The sequence below is a fragment of the Pseudopipra pipra genome, chromosome 6 (assembly GCF_036250125.1).
Source record: "Pseudopipra pipra isolate bDixPip1 chromosome 6, bDixPip1.hap1, whole genome shotgun sequence".
In the NCBI taxonomy this organism is placed as follows: domain Eukaryota; kingdom Metazoa; phylum Chordata; class Aves; order Passeriformes; family Pipridae; genus Pseudopipra; species Pseudopipra pipra.
The window spans coordinates 154,179-173,623 of NC_087554.1; the positions used below are offsets into that span (position 1 = coordinate 154,179).

A 19,445-nucleotide genomic window follows, 5' to 3' on the forward strand; every position below is an offset into this window, starting at 1 on the left:
GAGAAACAGGAGCAGGAAGAAGCAAACAGTGTTTCATTCCCAGGCCGGTGGCAGAGAACCAGGGGCACGAAACCCCAGTCCAAGCTACTTCCAGGCTTGTGGGATTTGCACCTTGGGAAGGAAAAGCCTCACATCCACATCCCACGGCTCAAACACTCCCCTGCACGTGGCTCTGGATATACCTGGGAAAGGAAGTGCTTTAACTCAATGCCCCACAGCCATTTTCCAAGAGTCTGGGAACGGCAGGGCAGCCAAGGAAGAAGATATCCCGTGCTCCTGAGGCTACCTGACAGAGACACTGTGGAATGAAATACTGGAATATTGCAGAGAGCTCAAATGGCAAACTTCTGGAGCAACCTGAGGACTGAGAGGGAAGGAATTAAGATTCCCACTCTGTGGAGCTTCCCGGAGGTGATCCTGGGCACAACACGAGTCAGGAGCTCCCAAGGGATCCGGAAGTGGGATTTCTGAACAAAAAGCCACAAAACTCCCATGGAACATCCTCCTCTGTGGCTCTGTGGCTGCAGAAAACCAGGAATGCCAACAACGAGGAATGCCAACATCCAGATCCACCAGCAGGACGGTTTAAAACCCTTGGCTGCTCCTGGGATATGATGCAGGAACCGCCACAGGGAGCTTTGGAGAATCCAGAGCCGATTTCAAGGATCCCCACGACAACTAGAAAGACCTTCCCTCACTTGCCAGCAATCCCACGGGATGGTTCTGTTTGGGAATAATGTGACCAGAAGGTCTATTCCCATTTACAAAGGAAGGAATTCCCCATTAGTCTCTCCCTGGATTCCCCCCCTTGGGAGGGAAGCCAGCCCCCAAAAAGCACAATCCCTGTGCCCTTTTTCAGGCATCGCTTTGGAATGGGAGAAATCACATCCCAAAGCAAGGTGAAGTTTCTTTGGAAAAGGAATCCAAACAACTGGATCAGGACTGGGCAAAGAGTATGGAAATTGCATCCAACTTGCATTTTCCATTAAAATGAGAGCCACAGACAACTCGGGAATGTCTGGGAGAGCGGCCACCTGGCCTCCTACCCTGAATTCCCAACTCCACCCCAGAGGGAACACCCGGCAAATCCAGGCTGCCTGTCCCTCCTACTGCTCCTTAGGGGATCCCAACCGGGCCGTGTTCCAGCTCCAGTCCCACCTGCATCCCAAGACCTACCTGAGCAGCCCACCTGGGGGGGAGTAGGCGAAGCACTTGAGGGAGGGGTACTGGGGGCGCAGCAGGAAGGACAGGATGGCAGCGGTTCCGGCTCCCAGGGAATGGCCAACCACAATCAGCCCGTAGTGCTTGGTCCCTCTTCCCTGGAAACCAAAGCCAACAAGAAACGGCCGTCACGCCGAAAGTCAACGGGGATTCATCCCCCAAATCCCTCCCTTTCCCCAGGTTTTGGAGTGGGTTTTATACATGAAAGCTCCAGATTCCAGCTGAACAGCTCCTTGCTCTGAATCATGGAATCATCATGGAATCCTGGAATGGTTTGAGTGGGAAGGGACCTTAAAGCTCATCTAGTTCCAATCCCAACACCTTCCACTAGCCCAGGCTGCTCCAAGACCTGTCCCACCTGGCCTTGGACACTTCCAGGGATGGGGCAGCCACAGCTTCCCTGAGAAATCCCTTCCAGGGCCTCACCATTCCCATAGGGAAGGATTTCTTTCCCATTTGACCCCACCCTCTGTCAGTGGGAAGCCATTCCCCCTTGTCCTGGCACTCCAGGCCCTGGAGGCTGGAATTCACTCACTTCTGGAATTCTACATCTCCATCAGTGTGTGACCTACTGGCTCTTCCCTGGAAGAAAAAAGATGGCAAGAAACGGGAAATGCACACCAGCTGTTTGAATTCTTTGGGATCTGACAGGAGCCTTTGGCCCTTCCTCAAACCTCACAGCTTCCTGATAATATCCAAATCCATGGAGAAAGCGTTTCTCCACCTCCCTGGATAGTTTTCCCTGGAATATCTGTTGCTGGCAACTGTCAGAAACAATATCCTGAGATACAGGAAGCTTTGGTGGGAGCTGGGATGGCATTTATGCACCTAAAGCCAGGAAAAATTCCTCCTGATTATATGGGAACAAACCCAATACTCCCTTTCCAGGCAGAGTGGGACGAAGCCGGATGCGGGAGTGTCTCTCCCTCCACCCACCAAACATCCCGAGGCAGCACTTCCACAGCTATTCCCACCCCATAAACCAAGGTAAGCTGCTTCCCAACGCCTCCCTTGGGATCTCTGACAGCTCCCTGCCGCCAGGAACGCGCTCCCAGAGACAGCATTCCGGAGAGAACCTCCACAGAGCTGGGATTTTAGTTCCCCTTGGCTCGGTTTTCATGTTCCCTGCCCCGCACTCCCACGTGGGACCTCCTGCCTCAGGGAAGAGGGAATAATCAGGAGCTCTGCGGTGCTGGGGGTTCCAAAATAAAAAAGCCTCGAGGGGCAACCTGATCTTATGGAATGTTCTCTTCCCATGGCAGGAGGGGTGGGACCAGAGGAGTTTTAGGGTCCTCTTACAACGCCAAATTCCAGGATTCCACGAGGGAGCTGGCAATCCAGAGGGACGGGAATTAAAGGGAGAGCTGAGAAATGAACACGAGGCATTCAGGACATGGGTTTAGAGGGAATTCTCATCCTCTGCCTGGAAGGAAAACTGGAACTCACCAGGTCACGTCCGAAGGCTTGGGAAAGCACCATTTCCTGCTCCAGCTTCTTCTTGATGTACTCGGCAGAGAGCACCATTCCCTGCGGGAAGTGGGGAGACACAGTGGGATCCAAAGGGGTGTGTGGCAGCCCCCATCCCAACATCCAGCAGCCAAAAGCCGGGGAAGCTCCGGAGGGTCCCTTGGCACGGTCGGGATGGAGGAAAAACTGAGTCCTCTCCACATTCCAGAAGAGAAATTCTGGATCGTGGTGTTCAGGAGTAATGAGTTCTTACATTCCAAGGGCTTATTCCAAGGGCTTATTCCTGGGATCAGGGTGTATTTAGAGGGAAAAACATCCCAAAAACCAACCTAAACAGGGTTGTGTGTTGGGTACTTCAGATCCCGGGATTCGTGGAAGAACACGGAAATAAACTTGGATGTTCTGAATATTCACGTTTTAATTGCCAAATTTTTCCTCTGCCAGTTAAATCTGTGAATGATTTTTCCATTTAAATCTGGGAATACAAGTGGGAATTATCCTGAGTTTACAGAGAAAACAACACAAACACCAAGAGGAAAAGTGGGAGTGCTCCCTGTACAGGAAGAGTTCCTTCCTGCCTTTTCCAGTCACCAGCATTAAGGGAATTTGGCTGCTAAAGGACATTAATCATAAATTATTAAAGGATTTTATTCCTTACAAGGTCAAAAGTGCTGGAAGATGGGAAAAACCACAGGCTGGGGCTCCCCATTCCTCCTCTCTGCTGAGGACTTTTGTCCCTCCGTGTATTGAATTCCAAACGGAGCTGATCCAATTCCAAACACAGGTATCAAACAAGCAACTGGAATTTGGTTTGGAATTCCAGGTGATGCTATTCCTACAGTTTAATTCAGTGGGAAGCAAGCCTGAATTCCAAAAAAAAAAAAAAAACAAACCCCAAACAGGGTAAACAGAAATGATCAATCTTAATTTGGGAATTACAGATCTCAAATAATTCACACTGCCTGGACTGGGGAAAAAAAAATCAGGGAAAATCATCTCCTGGGCTGTTTTCCCTTAAATAACAGTGTAAATACAACGGGAACGGTACTGAGGATTCACTCTCCATCTCAGGGATGTCACAGGATTTGTCTGCTCAAAAAACATGGAATTTTCCAAGTCCTCAGTGCCACGAATCCCATCCAATCCCAGCTGGGGGCTGGAGAGGAGGAGCAGCACTGAGGTGACTCCATGAGCAGGGAAATGGGAATGTGGGACACTGGGACCACCAAAAAGGTGGTTGGGGCCTGTCTCCCAGTTCCCAGCAGCTCCAAATCTTCCAGAAGAGTCCCCATTCCCAATCCTCAGGAGAAGAGAATAGGCTACTAATCTGAATTCCCAAGGTGAATTTGGGATTCTATTTTTAGGAAGCATGACCCAAATCCCTGGTGGTGCCTGGTGTTAGTCAGCCTCAGGACATATTTTTGGGAATTAGATTTTAATGGAGGCAGTGATTTTAATATCATGGAATGAGACTGTAAAGTTCCATCAAAATGGAGGCTGTTCCCTAAATTTCATGGAATCCCAGGATGCTTTGGGTTGGAATGGACCTTAAACTCATCCAGTTCCATGGGCAGGGACACCTTGCACTAGACTGGGATGCTCCAAGCCTTGTCCAACCTGTCCTTGGGCAATTCCAGGGATGTGCATCCATAGATCCTCCAGGCAACAGGTTCAATTTCAAGGGAATTAAACTACTTGGGCTTAATTTTGGAACCTCACACGTAAATAACCAAATGGATCCGAGATTTAGGGAAAGGGGATGGGAATGTCCTGCACTGCTTCGCCATCCAAAGGCAAGGAACTGCTCTGGGATAGATGAGATTTGGGGGAAAAGCCTCAGAGGGGTCTATTTTACAGGGAATTACCCGGTCTAGGGGCTGGAATGGGATCTTTAAGGTCCCTTCCCACCAAACCATTCCAGGATTGCAGTTCCTAAAGCAGAGCATCAAAGCCCAGGGAAGAGGTTTGGCATTCAGGACACACCCTGGAGGGAGGAGGGGCTCCCAAGGAATTCCAGGCTCCATATCCCACCTCGGGCAACAACTCCTCTCCTCCAGCAGCACCCCCAGCAGCTGCTCCCTTCCTTCCAGCCCTCAATTCCCCTTTCCCAGCCTGGCACTGCATGCTGGCCAGCTCCCACATTCCTGAGCAGCTTAAAGACTTGCCATTGTTTTGCCAGACAGGGGCAAAGGGCAGCTCTGGAACAAATGGATCCAGTTATCCCAGAGCTGCTCACAGACAGGGAGCATCCCTCAAACTGCACGGATGCCAGGCCTGCCAGGATCCTTGGAGGACATTCCCGTCTCCAAACACATTCCCAGAGCTCCACTGCAAACTCTGAGAAGGTCCTTGGAAGGCCAAGTCATTTGGATGGCTCCAGGAGTTTCATTCCAGGTCTCCAGGATGTCTTTGCCAGTTTGGATGTCGCTAATTGGACGGAGTTTTTTAATTACACACCCAGTGATTTTAACTGTTCCCGGGGATTTTAACTGTTCCCAGGGATTTGAACTGTTCCCAGGGATTATTCAACACCTCAAAGCCCTTTTGCTGCAGTTCTGGAACGTCCCTTTTAAAGTAATTACGCCCATTTGGGGGGCTGGTAATTAAAAAAGCAAATAATGAGAAAAATTGAGGGGCTTCCGTTTGGTTTTGGTTCTCAGAGAAAAACTGTGAGGAAGATGAGAGAAAACCCGGAGGAAGAGTGAGGGGGGGAAAGGGAGGGGGGAGGAAAAGGAGGGAAAAATCGAGGGAAAAAGGAGAGAAAAATCAAGGGAAAATCAAGGGAAAAAGGAGAGAGAAATCAAGGGAAAAATCAAGGGGAAAATGAGAGAAAAATCAAGGGGGAAATGAGAGAAAAATCAAGGGGGAAATGAGAGAAAAATTAAGGGGGAAAGGAGAGAAAATCAAGGGGGAAAGGAGAGAAAAATCAAGGGGGAAAGGAGAGAAAAATCAAGGGGGAAAGGAGAGAAAAATCAAGGGGAAAGAGAGAAAAATCAAGGGGGAAAGAGAGAAAAATCAAGGGGGAAAGAGAGAAAAATCAAGGGGGAAAGAGAGAAAAATCAAGGGGGAAAGAGAGAAAAATCAAGGGGAAAAGGAGAGAAAAATCAAGGGAAAAATCAAGGGGAAAATCAGAGAAAAATCAAGGGGAAATCAAGGGGAAAAGGAGAGAGAAATCAAGGGAAAAATCAAGGGAAAAATGAGAGAAAAATCAAGGGAAAAATGAGAGAAAAATCAAGAGGAAAATGAGAGAAAAATCAAGGGAAAAATGAGAGAAAAATCAAGGGAAAAATCAGAGAAAAATCAAGGGAAAAATCAGAGAAAAATCAAGGGGAAAAGGAGAGAAAAAATCAAGGGGAAAAAGAGAGAAAAATCAAGGGGGAAATGAGAGAAAAATCAAGGGGGAAATGAGAGAAAAATCAAGGGGAAAAGGAGAGAAAAATCAAGGGGAAAATGAGAGAAAAATCAAGGGAAAAATGAGAGAAAAATCAAGGGGGAAATGAGAGAAAAATCAAGGGGAAACTCAGAGAAAAATCAAGGGGAAACTCAGAGAAAAATCAAGGGGAAAATGAGAGAAAAATCAAGGGGAAAATGAGAGAAAAATCAAGGGGAAAATGAGAGAAAAATCAAGGGGAAATGAGAGAAAAATCAAGGGGGAAATCAGAGAAAAATCAAGGGGAAATCAAGGGGAAAAGGAGAGAGAAATCAAGGGAAAAATCAAGGGAAAAATGAGAGAAAAATCAAGAGGAAAATGAGAGAAAAATCAAGGGGAAAATGAGAGAAAAATCAAGGGGAAAATGAGAGAAAAATCAAGGGGAAAATGAGAGAAAAATCAAGGGGAAAAGGAGAGAAAAATCAAGGGGAAAAGGAGAGAAAAATCAAGGGGGAAAATGAGAGAAAAATCAAGGGAAAAATCAGAGAAAAATGAAGGGGAAAATAAGAGAAAAATCAAGGGAAAAATCAGAGAAAAATCAAGGGGAAAATCAGAGAAAAATGAGGTTTGGGTTGGTTTTGGTTCCCCTCCTTCCCCTGCCCTCACCTTGTGCCCCAGCCACGTCCCGTGGTGCCCCTCGACCGGCAGGCGCTCGGCGTCCCCGGTCAGATCCGTCAGGGCATCCTGGAAGAAAGGCATCCTTGCTCCAGGTGAGTCGACTCCGGGCCGGGAATGCCTCCGGAGCTCTCCGGGACGTGCCCCCGGGGCAGCCCCCGGCCCCCCCACTTACTTTTGGGGACAGCGTCCCTCGGATGCTGATCACCACCTTCTTCTTGTCGTGGTCCACGGCCACGTAGAAAGGGGTCTCGTAGACCTGGGAAAGACCGGGAGAGGCTGGATTATCCACGGGGAAAAGGGGGGTGTTTCTGCCCAAAGGAGGTTGTTCCTGCCCAAAGGGGGTTGTTCCTGCCCAAAGGGGGGTGTTCCTGCCCAAAGGGGGGTGTTTCTGCCCCCAAGGGGTTGTTTCTGCCCAAAGGGGGTTGTTTCTGCCCCAAAGGAGGTTGTTCCTGCCCAAAGGGGGTTGTTCCTGCCCAAAGGGGGTTGTTCCTGCCCAAAGGGGGTTGTTTCTGCCCAAAGGGGGTTGTTTCTGCCCAAAGGAGGTTGTCTCTGCCCAAAGGGGGGTGTTTCTACCCAAAGGGGGGTGTTTCTGCCCAAAGGGGGTTGTTCCTGCCCAAAGGGGGTTGTTTCTGCCCAAGGGGGGTGTTCCTGCCCAAAGGGGGTTGTTTCTGCCCCCAGGTGAAGGAATTTCCTGACGGAGCCCCGCTGCGGGTGCGGAACGAGGCCGGATTTTCCCTCCTGGTGCCGCCCCGGCGGAACGGGGGTAAATCCCACGGGAAGGGGGCCCGGCTGGAACGGGAAGGGGTCTCAGCCGGCCCTTACAGCGTCGTGGCAGGAGGTGTAGACGATGTCCACGGAGGTCATGTTCTCGTCGAGGAAGTGGCGGCGGATGGCGATGGCGTTGCAGCCGCAGCAATTGTCCTCCTCGATGGTGACGCCCGGGGCGTAGCGGGGCCGGGAGGGACACAGGCAGCAGCACCTGCTGGGAGAGCACAGCTCTGAGGGGAAAGGCTGGATCCAGAGCAGCAGCACCTGCTGGGAGAGCACAGCTCTGAGGGGAAAGGCTGGATCCAGAGCAGCAGCACCTGCTGGGAGAGCACAGCTCTGAGGGGGAAAGGCTGGATCCAGGGCAGCAGCACCCGCTGGGAGAGCACAGCTCTGAGGGGAAAGGCTGGGTTCGGGGTGCAGTTCCCCCCCGAGCCACGCCGGCTTCCTCCAGACTCGGTGAAACCACTAAATTCCCCCTTTCAGCCAACAAAAGGACATCGGGATCAGGTGTAGTTTTCCTGCCGAGCACCAGAGAGAGCTCCAGCACAAGCAGTTGCCGAGGAATCCAAGGGATAGCTCCTGAGGGATGCCACACAGGCACGCTGGAGCATTTCCTGAGCTCCGGGTTTATTTACGGCAGAAGAGCAGGTCTGGAATCAGCCCAGAACAGAATGAAGAGCACAGATTGATCTTCCCTCTTTCCTTCTCGCAAATAAAAGTATTCCCAAGGAATTAAATTCCTCCCAAGAGCCCAGAAGTTGCCAAAAGCTCATCCCCAAATTGAATCTGGGGACGGAATTGTGGCAAACACTTGAATCCCGAGCTGGAAAAATCCAACTAGTGGGAGAGAGCACAGCCCAAACCCCGGAAGTGTTTTAATCAGGATCCAAATTTCAACGCCCTGATGGGTGAGAAATCAGGTTTTTTTGAGCTCCAAGAAGTTCTTTGGGACTGGGTTTTGGTGCCAGGTGGGATCTCCCCACTGGCTGTTCCAGCTGGCACCGGAGGGGACGGAGCAGAGGACGAGGGGGTTTATTTACAAGATGGAAGGGATCTGGGAAGCCTTTGGAATGGGAGGCACGGAGAGACGGGAGGAGAAAGCAGGGGCAGGGAAGGGGCAGGGAAGGGGCAGGGAAGGGGCAGGGAAGGGGCAGGGAAGGGGCAGGGAAGGGGCAGGGAAGGGGCAGGGAAGGGGCAGGGAAGGGATGAGGAGCAAGTGATGACACAAATACGGGGAATGGGGATTTCTAAGTCCGGGGGGAAATCCCGGGGGGCTGAGGAGGAGGGATGTGGGGCTGAGGGTGCAGGGGGCACTCACGAGCAGGATCTGGCCAGGCGACAGAGTCCACAGGTGGGCTTCCTCATGAGGTAAATGGGCCAGCCGTAGGCGGCCAGCGCGAAGAGCATGTAGTAACACACCTCCCGGTAGCGCTGCATCTCTTGCTGCAACACACGGACACGCCCCGGGAATGCTCCGGGAATGCTCCTCCTCACTCCCTGCTCCCACAGCCAGACCCCTCGCTGACACCCCCCTCCTCCCCGGGGCAGCCAGGTGGGGAATTTGGGCGAGATCCGCCCCAGCCCAGCGGGCTCAAGTTTTCCTGAGGGGTTTTCCTTTGTATCCCACCCTGCTGCCAGGGAAGCAGCTCCCTGCAGGTTTGGGAATGAGCTCCTGGAATATCCTGCTGCCAGCAGGCCGTGGGATGCCCAGAGAGGGACAGAAAGATGGTTTAGGGCCGAGTGTCTCAGCTGTGTCCTGGGAAAGGTCACTTATCCTGGACAGCTGGAGCGGGAGTTAAACAGTGCAGGGGTGAGAGGGGAACCAGGGGAAAAAATCAGGGGGGGAAAATCAGGGGGAAAAAAGTCAGGGGGGAAAAAAAATCGGGGGAAAAAAAATCGGGGGAAAAAAAATCGGGGGAAAAAAAATCGGGGGAAAAAAAATCGGGGGAAAAAAAATCGGGGGAAAAAAAATCGGGGGAAAAAAAATCGGGGGAAAAAAAATCGGGGGAAAAAAAATCGGGGGAAAAAAAATCGGGGGAAAAAAAATCGGGGGAAAAAAAATCAGGGGAAAAAAAATCAGGGGAAAAAAAATCAGGGGAAAAAAATCAGGGGAAAAAAAATTGGGGGGGAAAATTGGAGGGAAAAAAAATCGGGGGGGGAAATCAGGAGGGAAAAAAATCGGGGGGGAAGTCGGGGGAGAAAAAACATCAGGAGGAAAAAATAATCAGGAGGAAAAAATAATCAGGGGAAAAAAATCAAGGGAAAAAAAATCAGGGGAAAAAAAATCAGGGGAAAAAAAATCAGGGGAAAAAAAATCAGGGGAAAAAAAATCAGGGGAAAAAAAATCAGGGGAAAAAAAATCAGGGGAAAAAAAATCAGGGGAAAATTGGGAGAAAAAAATCGGGGGAATAAAAAATCAGGGGAAAAAAGGGGGAAAAAAATCAGGGGGAAAAAAATCAGGGGGAAAAAAACAGGGGAAAAAAAACAGGGGAAAAAAAACAGGGGGAAAAAAACAGGGGAAAAAAACAGGGGAAAAAAAACAGGGGAAAAAAAACAGGGGGAAAAAAAATCAGGGGGAAAAAATCAGGGGGAAAAAATCAGGGGAAAAAATCAGGGGAAAAAAAACAGGGGAAAAAATCAGGGGAATAAAAAATCAGGGGGAAAAAAGGGGAAAAAAATCAGGGGGAAAAAAATCAGGGGGAAAAAAATCAGGGGGAAAAAAATCAGGGGGAAAAAAATCAGGGGGAAAAAAATCAGGGGGAAAAAAATCAGGGGGAAAAAAATCAGGGGGAAAAAAATCAGGGGGAAAAAAATCAGGGGGAAAAAAATCAGGGGGAAAAAAATCAGGGGGAAAAAAATCAGGGGGAAAAAAATCAGGGGGAAAAAAATCAGGGGGAAAAAAAATCAGGGGGAAAAAAAATCAGGGGGAAAAAAAATCAGGGGGAAAAAAAATCAGGGGGAAAAAAATCAGGGGGAAAAAAATCAGGGGGAAAAAAATCAGGGGGAAAAAAATCAGGGGGAAATCGGGAGAAAAAAATCGGAGGGGGAAAATCAGGGAGGGAGGGAATCAGGGGGAGAAAAAAATCAGGGGGGAAAATGGGAAAAATCAGCAGGAAAGGTGAGGTGGGAAAAATGAAGAGAGAAATCCGAGAGCTGGAATTTCTCAGATTATTTCTGAGAGGGGCAGAAAGGACCAAGAGAAGGCAGTGAGGAAGAGAAAGCAGGTTCCACGGGAGAGCTTCCAGGATCCCCCATCCCAGGGACTTACCGCGTTCTTCAGATCCAGGTACTTGGTGTTCCTGGTCACCGGCATTCCCGACAGGAAAGCCAGGATGTCGTTGTTTGCCTGGAAACCCCAAACACACAGGAAAAGTCTTACCAAAATCTACCCCCAGTTATCCCAGCCAGGCTCCTCAAATGCTTCCCAATGGTTTTACTCCCGAATTTCAAGTCAAGGGGGGAAAAAACAAACAAACAAACAAAAAAACCCAAACAAATAAGTCAATTTTCTCCTGGGTTGACAATTTGAAAATGTGAACAGTGGCTTGGAAATTTAGGAATTTTTCTTCCTGAAGCTTGCTGGAGTCTCCTCCACATCACAGGGAATAATCCTCCCAGTTGATAATATGGTGGGAATAATCCTCCCAGTTGATAATATGGTGGGAATAATCTTCCCAATTGATAACATGGTGGGAATAATCCTCCCAATTGATAACATGGTGGGAATAATCTTCCCAACTGATAATATGGTGGGAATAATCTTCCCAATTGATAACACAGTGGGAATAATCTTCCCAGTTGATAATATGGTGGGAATAATCCTCCCAATTGATAATTCAGTGGGAATAATCCTCCCAGTTGATAATTCAGTGGGAATAATCCTCCCAATTGATAATTCAGTGGGAATAATCCTCCCAGTTGATAATTCAGTGGGAATAATCCTCCCAGTTGATAATTCAGTGGGAATAATCCTCCCAGTTGATAATTCAGTGGGAATAATCCTCCCAGTTGATAATTCAGTGGGAATAATCCTCCCAATTGATAATTCAGTGGGAATAATCCTCCCAGTTGATAATTCAGTGGGAATAATCCTCCCAGTTGATAATTCAGTGGGAATAATCCTCCCAATCGATAATTCAGTGGGAATAATCCTCCCAATTGATAATATGGTGGGAATAATCTTCCTAATTGATAACATAGTGGGAATAATCTTCCCAATTGACAACATGGTGGGAATAATCTTCCCAGTTGATAATATGGTGGGAATAATCCTCCCAATTGATAATATGGTGGGAATAATCCTCCCAAATGATAATTTAGTGGGAATAATCCTCCCAATTGATAATATGGTGGGAATAATCCTCCCAGTTGATAATATGGTGGGAATAATCCTCCCAGTTGATAATATAGTGGGAATAATCTTCCCAATTGATAACACAGTGGGAAGATTATTCCCAATTGATAACACAGTGGGAATAATCTTCCCAATTGACAACATGGTGGGAATAATCTTCCCAGTTGATAATATGGTGGGAATAATCCTCCCAGTTGATAATTCAGTGGGAATAATCCTCCCAATTGATAATATGGTGGGAATAATCCTCCCAATTGATAATATGGTGGGAATAATCCTCCCAATTGATAATATGGTGGGAATAATCTTCCCTACAACCCCCTTCAAGGCTTTTTTGGGATCAAGAGCTCAACCTATACTCGTGGATGACAAATTCCCAACTTGGCTCAGCACCAGCTGGGAAAAACCACTGGGAGAAAAAAACCTTGGGAGAAGCCGCTTAAATCCGTTATTACTTTCAATTCCCAGCTCAGCAAGCGGGAAGAGCCCGGGGGGGAGGCGGGAGAAGCCCGTGGTGCTCCCGGGGCAGGCCCCGTTCCCGGTGCTCCCGCGCCCACCTCGTCCAGGACGGCGCTCCGCTTGGCGCGCTGCCGCTGCCGCAGCAGCACCAGCCCCGCGATGATGTCGGAGGGGACGATGTCCAGGTCCCGGAAGAACTCCGCGAAAAGGTAGGCGATCTCGGAATAGGCGTCCTGGAAAAGCCCGGCGGAGAGGAGGGGTCACGGCGGTCTGGGAACGGCCTCCGAACGGGACACGCTCCTGGAGATCCACGGCATTCCTTCGGGAATGCCAGACCCGGACTGATCGGGGAATTATTGCCTCCTGTTTGCTTCCCGCGTTCCCACTGGGAGGCGGGGTTTGGCCTGGGGGAAGGAGAACACCCCAACATCCCAGCCAGGCACAAAGGGAGGGAAAGGGAATGTTTTGGGATCTGTATATTAAATAAAACAGGGGGGAAAGGATGAAAACCAAGCAAATCCCAATCCAGAGTCACCTTGGAGTCATCCTTATCCTCAAAAACACAGTAAAGGCTATTCCAGGGGGAAAAGAGGACTCATTTTGTCCTATTCACAGTCTCTTAACTTCTAAATTTGTCCTGGGATCCTGTTCCCAAATTTAACCCAGCCCTGGGACCCTGTTCCCAAATTTAACCCAGCCCTGGGATCCTGTTCCCAAATTTAACCCAGCCCTGGGATCCTGTTCCCAAATTTAACCCAGCCCTGGGATCCTGTTCCCAAATTTAACCCAGCCCTGGGATCCTGTTCCCAAATTTAACTTGCCCATATTTAATCCAGACCCAGAATTCCTTTTGCCCATGTTTAAGCCAGACCTGGGATCCTTTTCCCAGACTGAACACAGATCTGGGATCCCTTTTTCCCCACATTTAACCCAGCCCTGGGATCCTCTGGCCCCTATTGCCAGGCTTTTCCAGCTTTATTTTGGATGGCACCCAAGCAAAAAGGCCTGAAAGGGAAAAACCTGGAAAAAGACCTGAGTCACTAAATGCAGAATTCCCAGGGGAGAAGGTGATCAATCCCAAAAAAGGAGGGACAGAGCTGGAAGGGACCTGAGAGGGTCACACAAAGGCTCTGGAGCAGAGGGACAAAAATGCTGAGGAGAAATGTTCTTTTTCCACCTTTTTCTCTGTGCTACAGGGAAAAAAGAAACCACAAAAGCCTGAAGGAAAACATTTTGGGAAGCGGGAGATGGGCTGGAATGTGAGTCAGAGCTGATGTGTCATTACTGCAGCCCAAGGAAAAGGGTGATCCAGAGGTTGGAATGTGGGGTTGGAGTAAACCAAGGGTATTTTGGCTCCTGCCATCCCAAACCTTTCCTTCCAAGGATTATCAGAGCCTTATCCTGAACTTTTATCCCAGGTTTTCGTGGTATCCTTTCTGTGGAAATCCTGAGCACTTTCCAGGCCAGGATTCCTCCTCTCTCTTCTCTGGCCATCAAGGCAGTAAATCCCTTCTTTTCCCAGCAGGAATGACAGCCTTGCTCCCGCAGGAATGACCTACATCCCTTTATCCCTGCCACACTCCTGGAGTGCAGGATGACTTCCAGTCACTCCTCACTTCCCTACACAGGTGAGAGAAGTGCCCATTAAGGGATGGGGATCCAGCTGCCAACTGTGCCAGAGGTGCCTTTGGAAAGCCCGGCATTAACCTCTCCAACATTCCAACCGCAGGATCCTTGAAATCCTCACCTCCCAGATCCCAGCCCAGCCCCTCTAAGCTCACCAGAAACACCAACAGCCTCCAAACAAATTAGGGAAAACATCCATTAATCCAAAGTGGCAGCAACACCCCCGGATGCTCCAACCAAAAAGGGCTGTCCTGGAACTTCAACGTGGATTTTCTGCTCCAAAGGAAAAGCTTTTTGTCAGAACACCTGATACTATTCCTGTTTGGACACCTGGGATCCTTTTGTCCACCTTTAACCCAGACCTGGGACCCTTTTTCCCAAATTTAACCCAGACCTGGGATCCTTTTCCCAAATTTAAACCAGACCTGGGATCCTTTTTCCCAAATTGTTGCAGGGGAACACCTGGAACGTTCTGCTACAAACCCTGAAGGCTCTGGGGCTTCCCATTCATCCTTTCCCCAATTCCATGTCCACTCCACAGAACTCTTTTCCAGCCCAAAGGACAAGGATCCTCAGCTACAACAAGGGTTTTTTTCCCCATGAAAACTGGGAGAGACAGCAATGGATTCATTTCTGATCCATTCATTCCACAGGCTGCCATTCCAGGACACACAAAGTCAGAGCTCGTTCCTGCAGGGAAAAGAGGCTGGAAATGGCTCCAGCTGGATATAAAGTGGGAATTCAACAGCATGAGGAATGTGAAGAGTCTGGAATCTGCTTTCACCCTGAAGTAAAAAACAAACCAGGGAGAAACATTCCCTGCAGAGACCAAAAGCAGAGGAGACATGGTCCCTGCAGAATGAAAGGTTTGTTAAGAGCTTGGAATACTTGGAATACTTTGCAATCCTGAGCCAAGTGGGAGCTGTTCAGGAACCAGGACCTTTGGGTGCCTGTCAGGGCTCTCCCAGGGTTTGCTTTTCCTGCTGGATTTCCCGAGCAGAAGAGCTGGGAGCTGGCAGGACTTCCCAGCAGGATGGGGCTGGGACATTCCCTGGGAACACAGCAGCATTCCAGCCAGGGAAAGGGATCCTGGCAGGGGGCTGCATTCCTGCACAAGGCCTGGGCCAATTCCTGCAGCTTCTGGATAATTCCTGACAAACCCTGTTAATCCAATTCATCCCAGCTGCCCTCCATGAGGAATAACGGCGGCCTTCACCTGACCCTCCTTGATTTTCCCACCTTTCCCTTTGGAATTTCAGTTCCAGACGCATTTCTCTTCCTCTCTAGATTCACCTCCCTTCCCAACAGGCTGCTGTTCCTGCTGCATCCCCCTGGAAGCAGAGCTCCAGGCTATTTTTAGCCAGGCCACGCCGCTGCGGTCGCTCCCTGGGTGTTTTCCCTGTCATTTCCCTGCCCTTCCAACCGGAGTCAAACATCTGGGGCCGCTGCTGGTTTTCCTGGAATGTCCCTGAGAACTCCAGCTTTCTCCCTGCCAGGCTGTAACTCATCCAGGGCTCGGGGATTTCAGCTGTTCCCTCGGGAGTCCCAGAGCTCCTTGGCTTTTGTGGCTTTCTCCTGCCTTTGGGAGCAATTCCCTGCTTCTGCCAGCTCCTCCAGGAGGCCTCAAACACTGGGAATTCCGACTCAATTCAATAGGACAAGTTATCAGGCAGGTTTTCCACGTTTTTCCCAGCACCAAGGGCTGAGGAATGCTGCTGAATCCCTACAGCTGCTCCCGCTGCTTCCCAAAAGAACAGAACGGTAACTTGTGGGGAAGGAATATCAAGCCCTGTCCCCTTCCCTGCAAGGGAAAATCCCAACTGCAGAACAGGAAGATTCCCACTAATCTCCCCGTGGATCTACGGATTAAGTAGTTTTTGGCTGTTAATAAATCCAGAATATTTTGCTGGATATTTTTCCAGGTTTGTATTTTCCCATTCCCAAATCCTCCTCTTTAAGGATACAGGACTGATCCAAAAAACCAGGAGAAACTGCCTCAGCAAACTGGCTGGGAAGGGAAAAGGGAGCTGACTGGGAATTGCTGCCAGATTTGATCCCAAAGCTTGCAAACCCCGGATTTCTCCAGCGATATCCCACATTTCCGGCTCCCACCGGGAATTTCTGGTACCCACCGACTGCGAGTCCTTTGTCCTCGTGCAGCAAAGGAACACTTTGAGCCTCCTTGTCCAGCTGCTGGCCTGGCCCTCCTCCAGCCGGTGTCTGGGAATAACGGGAACAGCGGGAATGTGAGCACAACGTGGCCACGGGAGGGGTTTCCAAACACTGGAAAAACAGGTGCTGATCCCTGTCCTTCCGCTTATCCTGCAGGTGAACTCAGCTCCTTTTGTAGGACAGGGAGGTCAGGAACCACGGGATCATGGAATCAAGGTTGGAAAAGACCTTTAGGATCACGGAGTCCGGCACTAATCCATGTCCCCAGGTGCCACATCCACATGGATTTTAAATCCCTCCAGGGATGAGGACTCCACTTCTGACCTGGGCAGCCTGTTCCAACCCTTTCCAGGAAGGAATTTTCCATAATATCCAACCTAAACATCCCCTGGTGCAGCTTGAGGCCGTTTCCTCTCCTCCTGTCCCTTGTTCCCGATCCCCCCCGGCTCCCCCCTCCTGTCAGGGAGTTGTATGGAATGGGAAGGTCCCCCCTGAGCTGCTCCCGGTGCTCCAGCCCCTTCCCCAGCTCCACTCCCTTCCCTGCACACGCTCCAGGAAGGGCAATCCAGCTGGTCTGGCTTGGAAGGGATTTTAAGGATCATCATGTTCCACCTTCCCCTATCCAGGTTGCTCCAAGCCCCCTCCAACCCGGCCTCGGACACTTCCAGGGATGGGGCAGCCACAGCTCCTCTGGGAAAGCCATTCCAGGGCCTCCCCACCCTCCCAGGGGAGAGTTTCTTCCCCATATCCCATGGAAACCCACCCTCCTGCAGCTTAAGGCCACTGACTCCATGCTCCCTGAAATCCAAGGCTCCTCTAAAGCAGGGCCTTTTTTTATGGAAACACAGATTTAATCCAGGTCAGAGCAATCCAAAATAAAACCCCGCTCCATTTTCCATCAGGGGATCCCACTGGGATAAACCCAAGGCCAGGAAGTGGGTTGTGCCTGGAAGGAAAAGGTGCTGGGAAAGGAATGTTTGCCTGGAAGAGAAGGAGCAGATCCCACAGGCAATCCAGCACCTCCTGCCTGAACATCCAGAACCTTCTGGAAGATTCCAAAGGAACAATAGGAATAGGAGTGGGCTAAGAGCCAGCAGGGCTCTGCTCTCCAAGATCCCAAAGGAATTCCACAACCTCCTGCAGGGGTGGAACACCCAAGTGTGCTCTCAGCTATTTTCCCTCCAAAATTCCCAAATGATTTTTTCCCAACGCTTTCCTTCCCGTGTTCAGCAGGAGCTCCTTGAAAAGCCTGGGCACGAGGAGCTGAGCCTTGGGCTGGGTTGTTTTCCTTCCTCAGCCCACAAATCCCGAAGGGAATGGAAAACCACCCTGGCACACAACCCAGCCAGGCAGAGAATTCCCTAATCTACTCCTGGAAACCCAGTCCAGAGCCTCACGCCCTCCCAGGGAAGGCTTCTTCCCTGTTTTCCACAAAATCCTCACAGCTGCTCATCCTGGGAATGCCCTGATCCCAAGCAGGAATCACCACACTGGGCTGACAGGGCACTAATTCCAAATATTCCACACACTGGAAAGGTCAGGAGGAATGTCCAGCGTTCCACCACAAAACCCAGCCTCTCCTTCCAACAAAACTTGAGGCCTGATCCTTAGAAAAGCCCAGTTTTCCTTCCCAAAGGAAGGAAAAGCCCAGTTTTCCTTCCCAAAGTTTTCCTTCCCAGAGTTTTCCTTCCCAAAGTTTTCCTTCCCAAAGTTTTCCTTCCCAAAGTTTTCCTTCCCAAAGTTTTCCTTCCCAAAGGAAACTTCCCATCTCAAGCCCCTGGAAAAGCCCCGGGTTCAAAACACACAAAGCCAAGGAAAAACGTGGAATTTGCAGTGGATTTTTGAAAAGCCTCATTTTTTACCCCTTTGGATCCCAGGGACTCCAAAGGCACATTCCTGAAGGACAGGCACAGATGTCAGAGGAAACAAAGCCTGGTTGTGTTGTCTCCTACTGGAAAAAAAATCCTTCGGAAAACGCTTGTCTGGGTGAAAAAAAAACCCCTTTTCTCTTCCCATCTGGGAAGCTCCAGGATGGAATCAATCCTTAATTAAAAGATCCCAGTGCCAACACAACAGGAATTGTTTCCTGGCCAAGAAACCTCAGGGCAAAGGGTTGGATTTTGGAGAAAATGAAGGAAGAAAAGGGGATTTAGAAGGAGATGCCGCCACAAATTAAGGAAAATTTCAGCACTGCCCTAATCAATCCAAGGAAAATGCTGCTCCAGGATGGGCAAACAAGGGTTTGCTCAGCCTGGAGAAGGGAAGGCTCAAGGGAGACCTTGGAGCCTCTTCCAGGGCCTAAAGGGACTAAAGAGGGCTGGGGAAAGGAGTCTGGAAAAGGAGCTGAGGTGACTGGACAAAGGGGAATGGCTTCCCACTGCCAGAGGGCTGGGATAGATGGGATACTGGAAGGAATGCTTCTCTGGGAGGGTGGAGAGGCCCTGGAATGGATTTCCCAGGGAAGCTGTGGCTGCCCCATGCCTGGAAGTGTTCCAGATGGGGTTTGGAGTGCCCTGGACTAGTGGAAGATGTCCCAGCCCATGGCAGGGGGTGGAACGAGATGTTCCATAAGGTCCCTTCCAACCCAAACCACTCCAGCATTCCACGATGATTCCATGACCTCTCCTTGCACCCATTTCGCGTCGTTTCCTCTCACACTTAAATTCCCAAATTCAGATGATTTGTCGAAGGAATCACCTTAAAACCACCCCAGGAATAAAGAGGGGACTGCAAACCACGTAAGAATCGTTCCCACATCCATCAAATCCAAGCCTGTTCCCTCACCTCTATATCCTTGTTTTCTGTCCCCCGGAAAACCCCGTGATCCCGCAGTTCCCAAGGGAGATCCGCTGGGATCTGCTCTGTCCCCGGGGGGGAGCGGAACCAGCCCGGGGTTGATGGGCACGGTCCCATCCAACCCGAGCGCCCCGAGTGCCAGGATCCCCTGGAGTGCCAGGATTCCCCTGGAGTGCCAGGATCCCCCAGAGTGCCAGGATCCCCCAGAGTGCCAGGATCCCCAGAGTGCCAGGATCCCCCCGAGTGCCGGGATCCCCCCGAGTGCCGGGATCCCCCGGAATGCCGGGATCCCCCAGAATGCCGGGATCCCCTGGAGTGCCGGGATCCCCTGGAGTGCCGGGATCCCCTGGAGTGCTGGGATCTCCTGGAGTGCCGGGATCCCCCGGACTGCCAGGATGCCCCGGAGTGCTGGGATCCCCTGGAATGCCAGGATTCCCCTGCAGTGCCAGGATCCCCCAGAGTGCCAGGATCCCCCGGAGTGCCAGGATCCCCCGGACTGCCAGGATCCCCTGGAATGCCAGGATCCCCCGGACA

At 50.4% G+C, this 19,445-nt stretch overlaps 1 protein-coding gene across 1 annotated transcript in view; it reads right to left on the minus strand.

Annotated features, from left to right (window-relative positions):
* DAGLA (diacylglycerol lipase alpha) overlaps positions 1 to 19,445 on the minus strand; it is a 61,893-nt gene that overhangs the window by 15,364 nt on the left and 27,084 nt on the right. The window contains 9 exon segments of the mRNA XM_064656951.1: positions 1,177 to 1,319; positions 2,668 to 2,748; positions 6,725 to 6,802; positions 6,909 to 6,992; positions 7,559 to 7,715; positions 8,823 to 8,947; positions 10,773 to 10,850; positions 12,416 to 12,550; positions 16,076 to 16,163. Of these exon segments, the coding sequence (XP_064513021.1) occupies positions 1,177 to 1,319; positions 2,668 to 2,748; positions 6,725 to 6,802; positions 6,909 to 6,992; positions 7,559 to 7,715; positions 8,823 to 8,947; positions 10,773 to 10,850; positions 12,416 to 12,550; positions 16,076 to 16,163 (969 nt within the window).